Here is a 21,994-nt window from a genome sequence, read left to right as displayed (position 1 = left end):
GCACACCGCTTGGACTGCAGCACCTATGGACACCTGTGTGGAGGGTTCACTAGCCTGTTTGCAGAGGAAATGTCAGTCACCCAGCTACTTCTATAAGGCTGGTGGTTCTGGTAAGCCGTGGGAGGTTGGCCCTTCCCTGCTATGTACTTTATTGCTCTATGAAGTAATTTTACAAGAGCACCATAAAAATCCTCTGACAAAATCCATATTGTTCATACAGTACCATGTGTCTTATGGAGGCATCTTTTGTTTTAATATGGAAGCCTCCCTTCTCTCCCTGCTGCTCTCAGATAACAGATATACTGTGGTACAAAATCATACTGAAGGGAAGAAATTCCGGCCAGTTGTTCCACAACAAAGCAAGAGGGACCCAGTAACCCCATGGGGTAGCACCATCTCCTTTACACCTGTGATACTCTTTGCCAGAAGGTTACCGACTCCACAGCTTTTCACTGTGCTCTTGGGATGGTGAAGCAGGTCAAGCAGACAGAAGAATCCTCTGCAGTCCCATGGTACTTCTTCCTGTGAGAAACACTCTGTAGCCAATAACTTAGGCTCAGGCAAGGATCTCAGTGAAGTAGTAATTTATTCGCGATTGCAATGGCGGGCGTCCCACAAGCAGGAACGCACCTACTGGTTCCAAAACACAGTTTATATACTTTTTGATGACAGGACCCTCCCCTGTTTCCCCATTGACTGGGTAATCCAGGTTCACAACCTATCCAATACTTCACAGACAATGCATGGCCTTCAGTTGCCGGTCTGTTAAATTTCAAATTTCTTTAGACTTTTTTACAGTTTGAACTGGTAATGTTTCTTCACTTCTCTGACTTGACTTAACACCGTGATTTTCACCTAATTGTTCTAAGGAGTCTGGTTGTCTGCATTTTACAAGGTCGCCTGCTAAGTTTTCTCATCACTGCAAGCATATCTCAATACCCCATTCCTTACCTTTAAACAATGTAACTCTGCAAAAACAACATTTTTATTCCCACAAGGGGGACGGGAGCCAGGGATTCGACCTTTCCAAAGTATACAGGTAGACTTTACTGAGTTACCTAAAGGAGGGAGATTTAAGTACTTGTTTGTCCTAATTGACCACGTGACTGGGTGTGTGTAAGCTTTCCCCTTGGTATCTGCCACTGCGAACACGGTGGCTAAGGTATCACTGGAGCAAATAGTCCCTAGATATGGGATAGCTGAAAACATTGATTCAGATCAAGGAAGTCATTTCACTTCACAAGTACTGCAAGGGTTAATGCAGGCCTTAGAGATTGAGTGGGATTTTCACACCCCCTGGCACCCCTCCTCTTCAGGGAAGGTAGAGTGAATGAACCAGACATTAAAGAAGCAATTAACTAAATTAGTGTTAGAAAGCCAACTTCCTTGGGTAAAATGCTTACCTTTAGCACTCCTACAGGTTCAAACAGCACCAAGAACCGATATAGGAATTTCACCATATGAGATGCTGTTCGGATTACCCTATCTGGGCAGAAGGGATGAGATACCACAATTCGAAATGAGAGAGTTTTCTTAAGAACTGTATTCTGGGGTTGTCCTCTTCTTTGTCATCTCTCAGGACCCGTAGGCTGTTGGCTCAAACCCCACCTTTGGAATTCCCCATTCACCACCATCACCCAGGAAATTGGGTCCTGATTCGGACCTGGAAAGAATCAAAACTCCGGCCTGAATGGGAAGGACAATTCCAAGTACTAGTAACAACTGAAACAGCCGTAAGAACTGCAGAAAAAGGTTGGACTCACTATACTCGAGTGAAAGCACCCGTCGACCCTAGTACCTGGGAAGCTGTTCCTATAGAAGACTGGTTGAAAGTTAAAATCAAAAAGAAAAACCTCATAATGGACTCTGAGCAGGATAAAAGCTTACAATTGTAAACTAACCTTTTATTTTCACAGGTAACTAATGAGTGTGACTTGTGATTGAGAGAAAGGACAGACCTATAGCGAATTGAAGTGCTCCCAAGGGGTTTTTGGTTCTAGTAGTAGTGTACACATATCTTATTCTTTGTATTGATAATTATTTGGGAACCTGAGGGTTAAAAATAATGACAGGAAAATCAACTATTAATTTTATTTTTAGTGATTGTAGGCCTCAGAGAAGGCCTTGGTCAATTGGCAGCTTGGAAAAGGCATGACCAGATAATAGTAAGACGGGATACCCCGTCAAAATATGGGTGACTGTGACAGAGGGTTATGTACCACAGTCTGTCATGTTTGATGCTTGTGAGGTGTTAGCTTGTGGAGATTTAAATGCCCAATGACAATTGAGCAGAGAGAACAAATAACTGGGAGAGACCCAACAGCCAGATTGAGAATAGCTGTATGGAAACGATCCTCTATTTCCATCAGAGAAAGGGAGAAACTCAAGGAGAAAACAGGAGAGAAAACAGGAGGCCCTCTTTGAAATGCGGCGGTTGAAACATTTGAGATTGAAACAGGGTATGGGGATGTGAATGCCTGGATAGAATGGGTCAAATATACTGTCCAGAGTCTCAACCATAGCAATTGCCATGCTTGTGCCTCGGGATGACCGATTGCCCAGATAGTGCCCTGCCCATTGGGGTGGACCAGGGATTCCCAGGGGATGCGATGTATGATTGCATTGTACCGAGAAAAGACTGCCTGGGGAAATGAGGCCTGTAAGTCTCTCTCTTTGCTGTTCCCTTCCTTGCGTGATAGCAATATCAGGGTTCCCCCTGCATTCTCCACAGCTATAGGTAACCATACAGCTTGCCTCTCACGGCAGGGTGTGAGTGCTACCCGGCATCTGGGAGAATTTGCCTCGTGCACGAGGACCTTGAATGCTACCAAGGACTTGATGGGAAACTGCTCAAGACTTGAGATCCCCAGGGCAGATCTCTGGTGGTACTGTGGAGGGAAGATCTTACGGTCCACCCTACCATCTAACTGGGGAGGCACTTGTGCACTTGTTCAATTAGCTATACCCTTCACCCTGGCATTTGAAAGAGAAACATCACAAATACCCAGAAGAAGTAAAGGAAGCTTAGGAGTATCATTCGATGATAGAGCGTACATAGATTCTATTGGGGTGCCTAGAGGAGTTCCCGATGAACAGGAAGCCAGGAATCAAATTGCTGCAGGGTTTGAGTCACTGTTCTGGTGGGTAACAATCAATAAGAATGTGGATTGGGTTAATTATATTTATTATAATCAGCAGAGATTCATAAATTATACAAGGGATGTGATAAGAGGAATCGCTGAACAACTCGATGCCACCAGCGAAATGGCTTGGGAAAACAGAATAGCATTAGATATGATGCTTGCGGAGAAAGGAGGTGTGTGTGTGTGATACTGGGCAACCATTGTTGCACTTTTATACCCAACAATACTGCCCCGGATGGCACAGTAACTAGAGCATTGCAAGGGCTTACCACCCTTGCCAGTGAATTGGCAGAAAAAGTAGGAACAGGCACTTCCATCACCGGATGGTTGGAATCTTGGTTTGGTAAATGGAAAGTGATGGTAGTGTCCATATTTGCATCCTTGATCATAGTAGCAGGAGTTTTGACAGCCGTTGGTTGTTGCATTATCCCCTGTGTAAGAGGACTAGTACAGTGGTTAATTGAAACTGCACTACTGAAACAAATGACCATGGAGCTGTTATAAGTGAGACCATACAAATTTCTTGGTCTATCAGAAATATTTTATTAATTAAGTAAGCAGGCACAAGCAAAACAGCGCTGGGCGGCTGGGGAGTCTCCGCTCCACCACAGCACGCAACTTTCCCCTTTCAGTGTCGCCGTTTTATAGCATCCAAGTTTCGGCTTGTCAGGACTTGTTGGACCTTCTGAAGCTGCGCAGTTTGTTGTTGGGGGTCGTTGTTTTTCTTTCAATGATCATGCGTTGTGCTCGTGTTCAAGGGGGAGGGTAGTGAAGCGGGAAACAGTATTTCACAGAGTCTTTGTTTTACCAAGGATGTTTATCCAACACCCCCTCCCCACTATCTACTTGCTTAGTCTTCCCCCTTAACAAGGTCGTAAATTGCAAAACCTTATCTTCTCAGCAGATCCTCTGAATTCCTTTTAAAGACAATGAACAAACACCCGCTAATTTATCACAATCCCTCCTTTTTCTTTTTCTAACATATTTTGTTCATTGATGAATTTTTGAAGCACTTGTTTGCTCAATATTAAAGTTTCTGCGTCATCCTCCTCCTGTTCAAGAGATTCATATTTCGAACGCACAAGCATAAGGTGAGCTGCCTCTAATCGTTTTTTTTTACAATCGCGATTATTCGATTGAATATACATGGTACAAAAGTTAGTGTTAATATGAGCAGCAACAAAGGTCCTGCTATAGTTGATAGCAGTGTAGTGAGCCAAAGTGAGTAATTAAACCAGGATTCATACCAATTCTGGTGGGCTTCATTTTCTATTTTTCGTTTTTCTAGCCCTTCTCTCAATTTAGTCATTGTATCCCTTACTACTCCAGTATGATCTGCATATACGCAACACTCCTCTCGTAGGGCTGCACACAATCCTCCTTGTTGTAGAAAAATCAGATCTAATCCCCTACGATTTTGTCGTACAGATTTCTCTAAAGCTGATATAGATTGCTCGATACGGGCCAAATCCTCATCTACAGCAATGCGTAGAGAGGTAAATTCTTGGCTTTGTTTTACCAGAGAGGTAATTTCAGTTCCGGCTCCTGCAGCCCCCAGAATCATCAGAGTGGCTAAAGTGACAGCCGTAATAGGCTCTCTTTTCCTTAAGTGTTTTTTTTTGCCATAGCATGTTGGATGTACATATACTCCTCAGAATGGTAAAGAATCCTAGGTATAATTACTACCTGTACAAAAATCATGAGACGAGTTGAACAATTTCAAAGATAAGCATGGAGTTACCCCCAGAGACGAACATACCCATCTGGTGTTATCTGCTGGTATTAACCATTTTTCTTTGTCTAATTGTGTAACATTTTCTGTAATATTGCATAGATGGAACTTCTCACCAGGGACCGTGCCTACGCACCTGCCATTCCCAGTTACTTCCGTTAACGTTATTCCTACATCCCTTCCCCAATTGCATTGTGGGGGATCGGTTTCGTTTGAACGGGTGGTTTCTCCCAGATCCCCAATGGCGTCGTAATATGAGGGCCTTATATCAAGACATAACCAGCAAGGTCTAGGCACGTCTGGATTTGGTTGATTCAACAACTGATAACTAGCATTCATGATTCTCCATATGTTATTCCCGGTCACCCCTTCATTTCTAATCCCGTACTCCGGGTTTACTGATTTATTAGCAACCTCCAGTGGTTTAGGGCTATTAGGAGTTAGCATTCTAAAAGCTTGTGTAGGCTGAATCCTCAAAACACTCCCCGACAGTTCCTGATTTGGTCCCACCCGTTGGGGACTCTTAGTCTCTTCCTTCTTTATATAGATGATGCCTCCCCTATCAGTCCCCCAGCAGTAGTTATCTGCTGAACAACATGGTGATCTTCCCATCTAATCAGGCTCCATTTAAAAGGTTTGTGAGGGTGCGCAGACCCAGGAACAGTGTAAACAATCGTACCCATTACTATGTATCGCAAAAAAAATGGCTAGGGCCCATTTTCCAGAGTTCTTTACCTGGCCACGTAATTCCCCACCGTTTCACTCTCTGCCTCGCTTGTCAGTTCGGTTGCAGCGAACTACAAGGTGCAGGTTCTTCTTGGCAGCAGCAGTGTTCTTCAGGGGAGTTTCTCAGGTAACCGCGACCTTTTTCTGACCAAACAGGGTCCCCTTTCCTCCTTTTTTTTTTTTTTTTTTTTACGATACATAGACAGTTAAACCATACTTATCGAGTTCGTTCCAACGTGAGCTTTAAGTCATCAGGGCCTGCGACCGCTTCCCATTTGCTTTTCTGGATCGGTCCTTTCACACGACTGGCATGCGTTCACCCCTTCTCAGCCGTCCGGATAGCCGTCTCTGTGATAAGTAAAACAACATAGGGGCCTCCCCACCGTGGTGTTAAAGACGTTTCTTTCCATGTCTTAATTAGAACCCTATCTCCAGGTTGTATCCTATGGATTGCTATATCTAGCCACCAAGCCTTTCGCTTGCAACTCCCTCCGTCGGTTCATAAGCTGTATTAAATAAGGTTTTAATTGGATATCCTATACCTGGGGGTGATCAGATGGCATCTCTAAATCATAAGGCATACCATACAGCCTTTCAAAAGGTGAGATTCCGACATCGGCTCGGGGCTATGTCCGGATATTCAATAGTGCAAGCAGTAAACATTTCACCCAGGAGGTTTTAGTCTCTATCATAAGCTTTGTTAGTTGCCTTTTAATTTCACCATTCATTCGTTCTACCTTTCCCGAACTCTGAGGATGCCAGGGAGTGTGATATTCCCATTTAATTCCCAGAGCCTTCATCGTGTCTCGGGATACCTTTGACACAAAGTGTGGGCCTCGATCAGAGTCAATTGCTTCTATTACCCCGTATCTGGGTATGATGCTTTCTAATAATATCTTTACCACGGTTTGAGCTGTGGCCCTTGCCGTAGGGAATGCTTCAACAAAGTTTGTGAAGTGGTCTACAATAACTAATAAGTATCTATATCGCCCCGTTTTTGGAAGTTCAGTAAAATCTAATTGAATCTTTGCAAAAGGTCGATGTGCCAATTCTCGTCCTCCTCCCGGGACCCTTTTTCTCATGTGTTGAGCATTTACCCTCCGACAAGTTATGCAATCATTTACGATCCTCTTTGCTATATTATAAATCCCTATACACATATAATATGTGGCAAATTGATCCACCAACGCCTGAGTACCCCAGTGCGTCTGTTCATGAAATCTCCGTAGCACCCTCATAGCTACTGATTTTGGTAACACTTCCGTCCACCAGGCAGTACCCATTTCCCTTTATCTGTTTTTTTTTTTTTTTTTTTTTTTTTGAACCCCCATTTGTGTCATCTTGTCTTCTTCTGTAATAGTGAAACAGAGTAAGGGGAGGGGAATGGGTCCATTCGACCAGAGGGAGTTAGTCGGCCCGCACTTGTAGCAGTTTTTATAAGGCGGGCTTTCTTCCTCAGAACAATTGCATTCAATCCCATCAACTCCCCATTCACTCCAGCAATCATAACATGGAAATTCCTTTAAGCCTTTCCCACAGTATTAAGTATTATATTAAGCATTATTATATATTATATTATTATTAATTATTATATTAATTATTATATATTAAGTATAAGTATTAAGTATTTCCCACAGTCTGGGCAATCTTCCCTCATTCTTATAATTCTTATACTCATTAATGCCGCCCTTTTTGCCTCCTGATCTGCTAGATTATTACCCCTAACCTGAGGGGTGAGGCCTTTTTGATGCCCTTTTATATGTACTACAGCAATTTCTTTGGGCTCTCTGATAGCTTGTAAAACCTGGGTAATCAATTCCTGATGTATTAAACCCTTTCCTTGTGAATTGATGAGCCCCCTTTCTTTCCATATTTTACCAAATATATGTACTACCCCATAAGCATATTTTGAATCTGTATATATTGTACCGCTTTTATTTTTCAACAATTTTAGGGCCTGCAATATGGCATATAGCTCGCAAGCTTGGGCAGACCAGCTAGGACTCAAAGGTCCAGATTCCACTATCTCAAATGTTTTCTTGTTTACTAACGCGTATCCTGATTTTTGCTTTCCCTCGACTACTCTCGAGGAACCATCCACATATATCTGTTCACCGATGGGTAATTCCACCTCCTCTAGATCAGGTCTCAATTTCATTTGCTCTTCTATATTTCGGAGGCAATCATGTCCTAAGGACTCATTTGGTTCCCCATAAAGAAATTGAGCAGGGTTCTGTAGGGAGGTTGTTCCTAAGGTTAATTTTGGAGAGGAAATCAAAATTCCTTCATATTTTAATAATCTGGCGTCAGTGATCCATTTCTCTGCCTTCTGTTGCAGTACCCCGCATATATTGTGTAGAGATATTACTTTGATTTCCCCCCCAAAAGTGATCTTCTGTGCTTCTTCCACTAACAAGGCAGCAGCTACCACTACCTGCAAACAGTTTGGCCAGCCCCGGCTAACCGGATCCAATAATTTAGACAAATAGGCCACAGGTTTTTTTTTGTTTTTTTGTTTTTTTTTTTTTTACTCCCTGCCCATTCTTGGGCCAGCACTCCGTATGCTGTGCCTTCTGCGCTGTTCACAAAAAAAAACGAAACAGCCTCCTTAAATCTGGTAAGCTTAACACTGGGGGGGGCGTACTAGTTCCTCCTTTAAGTTGTTCAGTCGTTCCTCATCTTCTTTTGTCCATTTGAGTAATCCATCCTTATTCAGCTTGTTATATAAAAATTTAACCTTTCCACTGTAATCTTCTATCCATTGTCTACAGTATCCGGTCAACCCTAACAGTTGCCGTACCTGCCTTTTAGTTCGCGGGGATGCTAAAGCCAATATTCCACTGATTCTGCCTGGGTCTAACTTCTTAGTCCCCTTACTTAACTGGTGACCCAGGTACTTTATCTCTTGCTCCACAATTTGTAATTTTGCCCCTCCTTTTTCTTTTAAAGGGTACAGAGGGTACAGATTAACTCGATTCTCTGAGCCAATCCAAAGGCTCGCATATTCGCTCTCCTCTAAACAAAAAGGTTCCTTTGCACTTACATAAATGTTTAAGGCTTGGCAAACCCAGTCTTCAAACGACCCGAATATGGGCCAATAATTTGCCTACCTCCCCAAACTTCAACACAATAATGAATCATTTTTACTTTATCCTTTCCCCGCCTAAAAGGGGAATCACTCCAATTCTTAATCATTAACCCCAGTGGACTATCTGGGGGAATAGGGGGCAACCTAGCACTAGGCGTTACCCCACCCATGGGACCAGAAGGCTTACTCTTCTTCTGTCCCATCTTCCGGAGTGCCTTCACACACACACAGAGCCGCTTCCCCCTGGTCGTGGCCCAGTCCCTCGCGGGATGTGGGAACCGCACTACTGAGGGGTCCGCACTCACTTCGTCCGCAACTGGACGTCTCACACAGACGCACTCCGGGATCACCAACCCCAACCGAACGGATCACCGGCCTATACTTACCCACCCCGTGGGTCTTCATTCGGTCTTCGTGCACAAAGATTGCTTGGGGTTACCGGTTTTATTTGCTTGTGCCTAATTTTGGGTTCGTCGGTGAAGGGCTCGAGCGGGATTTCCCGTTCCCGGGGCCGCCAGAATCGGCGGGGCGCCTCCCCTAGAGGGATTCCCAGTCAATCCGCCTTCATCCGAGTCACGGCACCAAATTTGTTATAAGTGAGACCATACAAATTTCTTGGTCTATCAGAAATATTTTATTAATTAAGTAAGCAGGCACAAGCAAAACAGCGCTGGGCGGCTGGGGAGTCTCCGCTCCACCACAGCACGCAACTTTCCCCTTTCAGTGTCGCCGTTTTATAGCATCCAAGTTTCGGCTTGTCAGGACTTGTTGGACCTTCTGAAGCTGCGCAGTTTGTTGTTGGGGGTCGTTGTTTTTCTTTCAATGATCATGCGTTGTGCTCGTGTTCAAGGGGGAGGGTAGTGAAGCGGGAAACAGTATTTCACAGAGTCTTTGTTTTACCAAGGATGTTTATCCAACACCCCCTCCCCACTATCTACTTGCTTAGTCTTCCCCCTTAACAAGGTCGTAAATTGCAAAACCTTATCTTCTCAGCAGATCCTCTGAATTCCTTTTAAAGACAATGAACAAACACCCGCTAATTTATCACAGAGCCACCATCTTACTCAGATAAGGTGATGATATTAGAGGAGATGGAAAGCAAAGAAGGTGAAGAAGAGGAAGATATCTACCAAATTACACCTTAGAGAAAAGTTTTGCAAAAATCAACAATTTATAAAAAAAGAAAAGGGGGGAATTGTGGGAATAAAAATGTTTTTGCAGAGTTACATTGTTTAAAGGTAAGGAATGGGGTATTGAGATATGCTTGCAGTGATACGAAAACTTAGCAGGCGACCTTGTAAAATGCAGACAACCAGACTCCTTAGGACAATTAGGTGAAAATCACGGTGTTAAGTCAAGTCAGGTAAGTGAAGAAACATTACCACTTCAAACAGTAAAAAAGTCAAAAGAAATTTGAAATTTAACAGACCGGCAACCGAAGGCCATGCATTGTCTGTGAAGCATCAGATAGGTTGTGAACCTGGATTACCCAGTCAATGGGGAAACAGGGGAGGGTCCCAGTCCTCGAGAAATAAAGTATATAAACTGTACTATGTGACTAGTAGGTGCGCTCCTGCTTGTGGGATGCCTGCCACTGCAATCGCGAATAAATTACTACTTCACTGAGATCCTCGCCTGAGCCTAAGTTATTGGCTACAGAGTGTTTCTCACACTCTGCAAAAACAACATTTTTATTCCAACACCAGCCAGACCCAACACAGTCGTTGCACTGCACGCTGCCCGGGACACCTCATCTTCCTGGGGAAATACCCCACTGCCGGCCTTTCCAGCAGGAGAGACTCTGGGAGGTGGACAGCGATGGCGTGGAGCTGAGTGCCAGGGATGGAAACTGCTCCTTGTGCCCTGGGGCAGGATGACTCATGCAGGAGCTTTCCTCTCTTTCCATCTCCTCCAAGCCTCTGGAGGTTTTCTAACCGCTCCCCAAAGCCCTACAGTCCTGTGCTTATCCATCGCCAAATGGCCACGATGGAGTTTGTGGGCAGGGAAGCAGATCAGAGAGGATGAAAAAGCAGAATGTGCCTTTCTGGAGAGTGACCCAGAAGGGGTTAGGCAATGCTCTCACCCCACCAAGCCTGTTAGCACAAGCTCTGGCGTCCCGTTCCTCAATCCTGCTTTTGGAACTGGAATTGTGTTTTAAAAACTAGAGGAGGTTGCTAAGGGACAGCGTGCTCGGCAGGGACATCGCTCGCAAACCCTAAGCACTCTGAAGCAGGAGGTAATAACTTGGGGCATTACTAATCCTTCGCTGCCCACACAATGCACAGAGATGTATTATTCCTGTTGAGGAAAAAGGAACCCACATCTCCCCACAGCCAAGGAGCTGAACCAGCAGATCGTTCGGATGGGGCTCAACAGTGACTGAAGCTGTTCCAGTTTAGTTCCTGCTGAGGCCGATAATGGCTCATTAACCATTTGCTAATGCTGAGCTTGTTTCAGCCACTTCCACAGAATCACAGAATCGTCTAGGTTGGAAGAGACCTCCAAGATCACCTAGTCCAACCTCTGACCTAACACTAACAAGTCCTCCACTAAACCATATCACTAAGCTCTACATCTAAACATCTCTTAAAGACCTCCAGGGATGGTGACTCAAGCACTTCCCTGGGCAGCCCATTGCAATGCCTAACAACCCTTTCGGTAAAGAAGTTCTTCCTAACATCCAACCTAAACCTCCCCTGGCGCAACTTTAGCCCATTCCCCCTCGTCCTATCACCGGACATGTAGGAGAATAGACCAACCCCCACCTCGCTACAGCCTCCTTTAAGGTACCTATTGTTATAAATGACTGAGTCCCAAATAGGATTACAATCAAAGTTTACAATTTATTAAATGAATAGAGGCAAGCAAACAGCGCTGGGTGCGCCGGGAGTCTCTGCTCCACCAGGACGCACATCTGTTACGTAAGGCGGCTGGTTTTTATGCTCCCAGGCTAATACATATTCATTACTACTTCTAGAAGAGGCAAGGTTATTATAATTGGTTTCCCGAATCCGAAGTCCTCCCAGGTGCGCCTGCTTATCAGTCTCTGTTAGTCTCTCGGGGGTCGCTCGGGCTGAAGGCTCATGGTCTTCCTCCTTATTTGGTAGTCTCTTGGCCGGCTGTCAGAAGCCACTGCACGTCCCGTGCAGAGTCAGCAGTTTTTCTCTAAAAAATCCCTTTGTTCTCTTATCGCCTAAACCCGGGGCCTCAATGTTAACCCTTCACACCCCTTAGTGGCACGAATTGCTGGACCATTCCTTACAATTCCTCACCTTCTTTTTAATATCATCAATTCGTGTCTCTTCTTCAGCCTTTGTTAGTAACAATTGGATTTCATCAGTCAGTTCTTGGGGTGTCCATTTCTTAAGCATCATTATCGACACATCACCTTTTCTCTCCCGAAGTCATCACAAATTGGGTGCTATTTATTATTCGCAGTACCAACAACGTAAAGCAAGGTATCATACAAGGTATAAACAATAATGTCATTACACCACATAAAAATAAAAATAGCATCCTTTTAACCCATGGTCCACCGGGCAACCACGAAAAGAAATCCCAATCCATACCCTTCCAAGTTTGTACTGGGACGTGGGCTAGCTTTCTAATTTCTTTTGTTATCTGTTTAACCACTTTTCCATTATCATCAATTTGTAAACAACAATTAGAATCGTTCAGTTTTCCACACACTCCCCCTTCTTCTGCTAGTAAATAGTCTAAGACCATTCTATGTTGAAAGATAGCATTCCTCATCTGAGTGGATTGATCAGAAGATCCAAGGCCGTCGCTGTTTGATTGTTTTTTTTTTCTCATTGCATTTCAAAGTTGGTCCAGAAATTCAAAAATTCCATAAATTCCATAGGGGTTTCTTTTGGACCTTGTTGGAACAGATTCTCAATTCCCAATAGCCAATTTAACCAGATTTTGGTATTTACATAATTTCCGGGGTGATTAGGGTCTCAGTGAGGGGGTCGGTCAGGGGAATGCAATCGTTGACAGTTCCCTGAGCGGTCCCATTGGCAACCTGAGCTCACACAGGAACTCAGGTTGTTTCAAGAGTTAGCTGCTTTTCTGTTTCCACGACAACTCTCTCGGACCCATCACGGTCCCCCTGCCCCAGAGGGCTCGCACCCGCGATTTAGAGATCTCAGCCTCGGGTTGAGGCGGAACTATTAGCATTCCTACATCCTCTTTCCCTGCTCATTCAACTTCAAACAGCTCTGTTAAATACTACATGGCACACAACCTTTAACACCTTCAACAACCCTTTTAACACTTCCTTTATCTTTCTCCAGCCTGTACTTTTCTAATGCCAACACCAAAGGCTCAGTCAGGGGCCAACTTAATTCCAAACCTTTTCCCTCCAACATGCTGAAACAACATATCACTATACAACATTTCATCCTATTTTCCTTCTCTCCTCAAAAACATTAATTGCAAGACACTGTTATAGTCGATTGTCCATAAAGTGGCCATTTAGTTTATATAGTGGCCACCATTGATTGCAATACTTAGTGAAAGTCCTCTTGCTTTCTGTGCCCCCATTTCTAACAATACCCTTCCAATGTGCCAATATGCACCCAAGGAAGCTTTCTTTTGGACGTCTTTGTTTTGGATATTACCCATTTCCTTGATTTCCCATTCCCTTTTATTTATTTATATTAGTTACTGTCCCTTGTTTCAATTTCCACGCAAACCTTTTTATTGCAGGTTTTTACTATTTTTTCCTAATCTTCTTCCCAAACGTCCCAATTCTCTGGGATTAAACTCTTCTTTCCACATACAAACTTCACTATTTCAGATTATTAATGAGCCCCGTTCCAATCATAAATCCACAGGACTTCGGAAAAACACCTGAAGCACTCGGCCTTCGGTCTTCTAGACAAACAATACCACCTTTTCCACAAAATTTACATTTCAACAGGACCGAATTTCAAGCCGAATGCTAATTTTTCTCATGCACTTTATTAGGAAGCCCACACAAAACAAGGAATCGCTCCTGTGTATCCATCAAGATGGGGGTTTAAAAGGTATTGAGGCCTAAATAAATTCGCTCTCCCCCTTCTTACCAAATTCCCAGGGCTCAGGCCCGAACCACCAAAGAAGTGACTCTCCGTTCTACCACTTTGATAATCAGTCAGCCCCGCTCCCCCGATACTTGGGAAACTGACCGAACACCACCGCGAATATACCCAAACTTCTAAACTGTTACTTAGATAATGCTCCCACCTTCCTCCTTGACACAGTCAAAACATTTAAGAACAAAATAGGATTACAAGATGCACCACCGGGGGTGGATTGTTAGGATATAGAGGTGGTAGGTTATCCAATGACTCCCATTCATCATCTTTTTCTTTTTCCTTTTTTTTTTATTTTTTATTTTTTTGTTCTCTTCTTCGTCAAACTTCTCGTCTGCTTTTAGTGTAAATATTGAGGCTGGAAAAGGACGTGAGATCCTGATCCATAATCCTGCATAATCACTTTCCTCCTGGCTAAAAGGTTCCTTTGAATTAACATGTATATTTAAGGCCTGGCAAACCCAGTCTTCAAAGGATCCGAAAACGGGCCAAAAGACATGTGGTCTTAAAGGCTCCTTTGGCCATTCTATCATACAATACTGGACCATTTTTAATTTACTTTTTCCCTTTTCTGGGGCCCCTATCGTTCCAATTTCTAATCATTATCCCTAATGGACTTTCTGGTGGTATGTCTGGTAATTTGCTCCCTTTTCTCTGGTCCCGGGTCTTCAATTTTGTCTGACCCATCTAGGAATTTTACTGTGGCAATTCCTACAGCCCTTGGTTGCCTTAGTGAGAGTGTCTTGCAGGGGGTTTAGGACCTATCACCCACCCACGAATCCTATAGGAATCGCTTCGGTCCTTCACCGGCCAAGTCCCTCGCGGGAGATTGGAACCGCGGTTAGAAGACCTCCACAATCACATCGGAACTACGTTCCGTCTCAGTCACACTCTCACACACACAGGCAACCGAAACTCACCCAACCGAACGGTATACGCCTTAAATACTTACGACTCCGTCATCTTCGTTCGGATCTTCGCGCGCAGAATTATGGGCAAAATATAGTGCTGCAGCCGGCAAAGGGAGCTCATAAAAAAATCTAAATCTTTGCTTGCCCTTATTCAGGTTCAAGATGGTGTTAGCCCCGACCTGACTCGAACAGGAGCCACCAAATGGTGGGGGCACCCCTCCTAGATCAAGTCAGAATTCAGGAACCAAGACCATCCCGGACGAGCCCCCAATTGTTATAAATGACTGAGTCCCAAATAGGACTGCAATCAAAGTTTACAATTTATTAAATGAATAGAGGCAAGCAAACAGCGCTGGGTACGCCGGGAGTCTCTGCTCCACCAGGACGCACACCCCTTACATAAGACGGCTGGTTTTTATGCTCCTAGGCTAATACATATTCATTACTACTTCTAGAAGAGGCAGGGTTATTATAATTGGTTTCCCGAATCCGAAGTCCTCCCAGGGGCGCCTGCGTATCAGTCTCTGGTGGTCTCTCGGGGGTCGTTCGTGCTGAAGGCTCATGGTCTTCCTCCCAGACTTTGCCCTTCAATCGTCCTTCAGCTCCCCCTTCCTCCTTATTTGGTAGCCTCTGGGCCGGATGTCAGAAACTACTGCACATCCCGTGCAGTAGTCAGCAGTTTTTCTCTAAAAATCCTTTTGTTCTCTTATCGCCTAAACCCGGGCCTCAATGTTAACCCTTCAAATCCCTTAGTGGCACGAATTGCTGGACCATTCCTTACAGCACCATGAGGATGTGCTGCAGCACCAGTACTATTTATTACATGATTAAATCCAAATACAAAAATAGGGCCAAGGGAAGAAGAAGAGAGTCCCACTGGGGAGGGCAGCAGAACAGGGCTCCCCACAGCCTGGCAGGCCCTGAGCAAGTGTCCCCACTCTTGCGGGTGCTACGCCATCAATGTGTCCAGTGTCCTTCAGGCCCCTCTAGCTGGAGGTTGCCTGCTCTGCCTTAAGCACCTCCGTGCTGGGGGGCTGGGGGTCCCCATGGGTTGGAGGTATCTCATCCTGAGTCTTCGCAGCTTGCGTCTTAGTCAGCGTGGTGTAGATGCCCAGGGCCTGCAGGGAATGAAAGAGCCATCAAGGAGGAGAGGAGACAACGCGCCCTGCAGGGACTGGGAAGGTCTCTGGAGAAGACCCTGTGGGGCAGCAAGAAGTGTCCTTGCTGTGGGGCTGTGGCAACTCTTGACAGAACACACATAGGGCTGGGACGGGGCAGGTCCCACAAGGCAGGCAGGGCCACAGTGGACTCTAAAGGGGCTGTGTTCGAGGCACTGATGTTGCCGTGCTACACCACAATATCAGACAGCCCCATGGAGGACTCCTGCCAGTGCACAGCGGTGCCTTCAGGAACTGACCCAAATCCCTGTTCAGCCCTGTTTGTTCAGGGATGGACAGGGAAGAAGCAAACTTCCACCCCAGAGACAGTAGGAAAGTCAGCACTCACCTCATATTTTTGCCACCTTGTTTTGGCAGAGAAAAGGGTCCTGTCTCCTACAGCTGCAAGCTGGCTCAGGCCAGTTCCACAGCCAGGGGCTGCCACAACAGGGACCCTCCTGTTCCCACAGGATGCTGCAAAGCAGCTTCCCCAGCCCACACCTTCTATTTCACACCCACCCACCAGTTCAAATTCCTCTTCCTCTCCACATCTCTCCTCTCCTAGCATAACCACCTCCCCCACAGGGGCTGTGAGCTTCACCTCCCTCAGCCTCTGATGAGAGGCAGGGTCCCTCCTCCGACACTGACCTGTGTGACCATGTGGGTGATGTCACCGGTGTTGGCTGGCAGCAGGACCGTGCTGGAGTCTTTGGCAAGCTTGGAGAAGGCACTCACGTACTGCTCGGCCACAGAGAGGGAGGCAGCCACGCTGCCATGCTGCGGAGAGATGGTCAAGACTCATCAGGAAGGAGGCTGAGTCACGCACCACCAAGAGCTCAGCCGTGCCTGCATCCCCAGCCTGCCCCAGGTGTCAGCAAAACTCTTCACTAAGATGCCAGGGGGCATCTGCAAGAAAGCCGGGTGCCACCCCAGCTTCGGGATCATCTCCCCGTGCTGGCACCAAAGCTTTGACTGCCCCAAGGAGCCCTCACTCACCTGCTGGGCCAGGGCAGCCGCCAGGAGCTGAATGGCCTCGGCCTTGGCCTTGGCCCTGACCAGCATGGCATTGGCTTCTCCTGCAACAAAGCACAACAAAGCACATCAGAACTGCAACAACACGCTTGCAAGAAGTATATCAAGAAAACGTGGTGCATGCAAAGCCTCCTTTTCCCTAACAATAGCACTACGATTGTCCTGCAACACCTCTCCGGCTGCCCCAGGCTGTGGGGAAGCAACACCAGCTGCAGCACAGCCCAAGGGTCCCAGCAGGGAAGAATGAGAGCAGCTGAGGCATCCTGGCTCACAGCAGTGCAATCTGCTCCCAGGGAGCATCACCCCTCAATACAGAGGGGTGCAGATCCCCTGGTGTTCAAGGCACGTTCTAGCCAAAGGTGCTACCAGCAGCTTTGTTGATTTGCTCAGCCTTCTTGGCTTCTGACGCCAGGATCTGGGCCTGCTTCTGCCCCTCAGCCACATTGATAGCAGATTCCCGCATCCCCTCTGACTCCAGCACTGTCGCACGCTTCCGTCGCTCTGCCTCCACCTGCAAACACAGGTCAGATGCCTGCCTGCCACAGCCACTCTGGGGGAATCCCACCCATGGGACAAGCGCAGCAAAGACACTTCTATGTCCCTACTGGGCAAGCAGAGCTTAGCAAAGGGTAAGAAGACAGCTACAAAACACTGAGTGATCCCCAGCGAGGGTTGGTTCTGCTTCCCAGATGCAGTTTTGCTGCAGCAGTGAGCCCAAACCACAACACGCCATGCTGCCCTGGTCCCGGGCATACTACTCACAATATGCCACACTGACTCCATGTGGGGCACTCACTGTAACGCCACTGGGCACCACCAGCTCACAGAAACTGCTCCGAAGAGCACCCACCAGCCCGCACAACCCTCCTCAGTCTGGTCCACATCTAACAGGCCAGCCTGCTTCCCCTCCTCCCCTTCCATGCCTGCCCTAGGCTCTGGCATCCCGCTTTCTTCAAGGGGAGACCTTCAGCTCTGGGTTTTGCTTCCTGCAGAGCCCAGCAGGCCCCAGGAATTTTAAAGGGAGCTGGCAGAGCTTGCATGTACCAGGCAGGGGCCATCACTGCAGAAATAAGAATGGGGATTATTTACTCAATAGCTGTGTATTTGCAGCCAAAGTTCCAACAGGCTTCCCTCCCTGCAGGATGGCCCAGAGTGCTGCCACAGCTCTGGATGGAGAACAGCCATGCTTCATGGAAGAGGAAACTTCCCTCTCATTCCACATCGCCCACCCAGAGAGCTGAACCTGCATCTGCATAGATTCCTTCACACGGGGGGGCACATGGATGTCCTTAATCTCGTAGCGCAGACACCGGATGCCCCAGCAGTCTGAGGCTTGGTTGATGGCATCCACTATGTTGGCATTGAGGGACTCACGCTCCTGGCAGGCACAAAAGAAACAGCAGAGAACAAAGGAGAGGTGCTTAGCGTAAGACAGTGACAGAAGGGAAACAGACATCTCATTCCATGGGCAAAGGTCAGCCAGAAAATCCCCAACTCCACGAGTGTAGGGCAGGGCAAGATGCTTTCCACATCTCTCGGAGGGGTCACCTTCTCCTAGAAAGGGCAGTGCCCAAAACTGAAATTGCTGATACAAGCATCTGGTCTACAACTGGATACAGAGATGTCCCAGGAACACAAAGAGCTCCTGCTTCTGTCCAACAAATGCAGCATGAGGGTTACAGCCCCCCCTGAACCAGGTCAGCCAGGACACTCATCACCGGGCGTAATCAAAGAGTAGCTGACTTGAGAGACACAGTCACAGCAGCTGGGTTTGGACATTGGCCAAAAAGATCCAAAGCAAGACCCATCTCCAAAGATTCACAAACAGGTTGACTGAAACAGAATCCAGAAGCCATCTAAGCAAAGGGCATTTTAGTGCTATACATATCAGCCTGTCTGTACAGGCCCCGCAGGGTTTTGAGATGCTGCCAGATGTTGGCAGAGCTGGTATCCACCTCCCCTGCTCACCCGGAATACTCTGTCGAGGGAGAGTTTGCCAAGTTCAGATCTCATGGTGGTCTGGGCCAGTTGGGTCACGGCATATTCAGGATCCTCCACCCCGTAACTGGCCTGGGGAGCAAAAGCAAAAACAAGAGAATCGGTGGTGGTGCTGAAAGGGACCCCGAAAGAGGTTGTACTGGGTCTGTGTGGGATGGAGTCACCTTTCCCTGCAGCAGCCCACACAGTGCTGTGCTCTGCACTCGTAGCTGGAACAGCACTGGTATCACTCCAGTGTTGTGTCTATTGCTGCATAGTACTGGCACAGCATCAGGACCCCCTCCAAGCCCCCAAGAGCCAGCAGGATGGGGGTGGGCAAGTGATGGGGAGGGGACATCGCCAGGGCAGCTGACCTAAACCAACCAAAGGGATATTCCATACCATATGATGTCACACTCAGCAGTAAAAGGTGGAAAAGGGGAAGGGGGGGGGGGCTCTCATGGTGGAAGCGTCTGTCCTCCCGAACAACCGCTACGCGTACTGAGGCCCTGCTTCCCAGGATGTGGCCAAGCATTGCTCGTTGATAGAAATTAGAGAGTAACTGCTTTTCTCTCTCTGTGCTTCCGTGCGACATTTGCTTTATTTTTTTTCTTTCCTTTTTTTTCCCCTCTCCCTTTTCCCTTTAATTAAATCATCCTTATCCCAAACCTCGAGCTCTTTGTGTTGTATTTTCTCCCCCTTCCTCTTTGAAGAGGGGGGAGTGAGAGAGCGGCCGTGGTGGAACTCAGCTGCCCACCCAAGTAAAACCACCACAGAGGCAAGGTGAGGAAAGGTTGTACTAAGATGAAAAACCTGACACAGACACCCCTGTCAACCTCCTCCTCCAAGAGAGCAGTCCTGGGGAAGGGGATGCTCAGCCCACCCGCTTGTGGAGCACAGCAAGCCCAACAGAGGCTGGAGCGTGCATCTTAGAGAGAAGCGAGCTGAGAGAGGCTGGCCACAGTGGCCAGCTGGGTGAGGCTGCACATGCAGAGCCTGCAGGGTGCAGCCATGGGTGCTGGAGGCTGGAAGCTGCAAGCTGCCTCGTGCCTCCAGGGTCAAGCTGGGCCTCAGTACAGCAGGGACGGTACCTTGTACGGGTCCATAACCCGCAGATAGAGCACTCCATCAATCTGCAGCGTGACATTATCTGCCAGGAAAAGAATGACACATCCTGTTTACTGAAACAGAAGAGAAAAGGCATGGCAGCCCCCCTTTCCCCTGACAGAATTAGCAGAGCTGGGCATGGTTGTCCCTCTCCTTCCCGTTGTCAACAGTGTGGCATGGAGAGAAGGATCAGCTGAAATAGATCTCCTCATGTAAAACGCTTTGTAAAAAGGATCCCTACATTCTCTACAAAGTGTCTCCCTTTGACTTTTAAATACACCAGAAACCTCAGGTGTCAAGATCAAAACATTTCATGCTGTAGCTACCTTAACAGGTAAAAGATTTAAGAGGGGAAAAAAAAGAAACAATACTAGAATTATAACAGACAAGTCCACCAACCAGATCCAAAATCTTTGCATGTCATTTGCAAAAACACAGTGCAGATTTTTCCTGGTTCAACACATGAAAATTTCTGAAATATGAAAAATTGATTATTGCCTGCTGTATTCATCACGGCAAGAGGTGCAGCAGCCCAGAGGGGCACACGGGACCTCCTGGTTTTGCTGGTCATAGTGTCATGGGTATGGGCAAGTCTGGGTCCACAGACATTTCTTCTCAGAAGGGCATTGCAACAGGTTGCCCAGGGAGGTGGTGGAGTCACCGTCCCTGGGGGTGTTTAAGGAAAGGTTGGACGTGGTGCTTAGGGACAGGGTTTAGTGGGTGACATTGGGGGTAGGGGGATGGTTGGACCAGATGATCTTGGAGTTTTTTTCCAATCTTGATTCTGTGATTCTAGGAGCCTGGGACATTTCCTCTCGTCCCCGCGCTGTCCCTTGTTCACTGCAGATGCAGGGGATGGGAAGGGGCAGGAGACAGAAACTTCTCCTTACCTAGGGTGACAGCTGACTGCTCTGGGACATTAATGACAATTTCTTTGAGACTCTGCACATAACGAACCCGATCCAGCAAAGGGATGAGGAAATTCAAACCCTGTGAAAAAGGTGGGATTAGACAGTTGAGCCCTGAAGCCAGGCAGAGGTTTTCCCACCCAGGGAGCTCAGACAACCTAGAGAGATGGGCAAACAAAGCCCAAGTACGCTACATGCTGCAGATGCTTCAGATAGAGCAAACATGCTTCACACATGTGGGGAGCTTAGGTTTTTCACTGTTTTTAACACACAATTTTAAAGGAAATTAGTCTACAGGCACCTAAAAGAATCACAGTCTGCTGGAATAAGCACGGGTACTCTGACCATCCTCTGAATCCTCTTGCAAAGCATGCGCCTCGCCACAGCTACAGGAACCTGCCAGACCCAGAAGGGCAGAGAAGCAGCTCCTTACGGGCTCAAGGATCCGGTGGAACTTGCCCATCCTCTCCACCACCCAAGCTTCCTGCTGTGGCACGAAGAGCACCCCGATGTTGACAGGCAGGCCAGAGTTCAGCCGCTGCGGTGCCAGGGACAGCCACGCTGAACGCTTCAGCTGCTGGGCACGCTGCGGGACGGAGAGGCACGAGATAGAGCCCAGCGGCGGGCAGGCAGCCCCTTGCCAGCGACCACCACTCCTCCTCCTCCCCCTCCCCCTCCCCCCTCCAGGCTCACAGCCAGCATCCCGAGGGCACACGGGTGCGCACCACGGCTGTTCATGGGGCTCACCCCGGCTCTGGAGCTATCCCCCAGCCCCTTCCCTCACATCCCACCTGCGGTGAGGGACCACAAACCCACCCCAGGACCCTCACGAACCACTCGGCACCCCCCAGCTCCGTTACCCCGGGGTTCTCCCCACACACCGCCCCCCGACCCCTCAGCGGTGCCCGGCCCCGGCCCCGGCCCCGGCCCCGGCCCCGGCCCCGGCCCCGGCCCCGGCCCCGGCCCCACCCGCAGCAGCCCGGGCCCTGCCCGGGCCAGCATCGCTTCCCCTAACGATGCCGTCCCCGCTCCCGTCCCGTTGCTGTTCCCCGCCCGCCGCCCCGGAACCTCCCCGGGCAGCACCGCCTCTTCCGGAGCCCTCTCGTCGCTTCCCGGCCTGTCGCGGCGGCCGCTG

The 21,994-nt window shown here is 47.7% G+C and overlaps 1 protein-coding gene across 4 annotated transcripts; it reads right to left on the bottom strand.

The window, feature by feature from the left end:
- Positions 1-3,662: 3,662 nt before the first annotated feature.
- LOC106048542 (stomatin-like protein 2, mitochondrial) lies at positions 3,663-21,945 on the bottom strand. 4 transcript variants are annotated; one of them, XR_010827205.1, is made up of 12 exons: positions 21,829-21,945; positions 21,293-21,445; positions 20,842-20,941; positions 19,936-19,994; positions 19,030-19,218; positions 18,836-18,937; positions 18,111-18,245; positions 17,234-17,378; positions 16,832-16,911; positions 16,484-16,612; positions 9,076-15,796; positions 3,663-5,949 (listed from the first exon to the last, which is right to left on the bottom strand). XR_010827205.1 is itself a non-coding variant. In XM_066986925.1 (11 exons), the coding sequence occupies exons 1-11, from the start codon at positions 21,859-21,861 to the stop codon at positions 15,665-15,667; spliced, it is 1,257 nt and encodes a 418-aa protein (XP_066843026.1). In that variant the 5' UTR covers positions 21,862-21,945; the 3' UTR covers positions 3,663-15,664. The 4 variants fall into 4 exon arrangements, 3 of the variants coding, with proteins under 3 accessions (XP_066843026.1, XP_066843027.1, XP_066843028.1); XM_066986925.1 differs by having other exon boundaries at positions 3,663-15,796; XM_066986926.1 differs by lacking the exon at positions 19,030-19,218 and having other exon boundaries at positions 3,663-15,796; positions 21,829-21,944.
- Between the last annotated feature and the right edge of the window lie 49 nt (positions 21,946-21,994).

The sequence above is a fragment of the Anser cygnoides genome, chromosome 36 (assembly GCF_040182565.1).
Source record: "Anser cygnoides isolate HZ-2024a breed goose chromosome 36, Taihu_goose_T2T_genome, whole genome shotgun sequence".
Taxonomy (NCBI): domain Eukaryota; kingdom Metazoa; phylum Chordata; class Aves; order Anseriformes; family Anatidae; genus Anser; species Anser cygnoides.
This window is presented reverse-complemented; position numbering and strand designations above follow the sequence as displayed.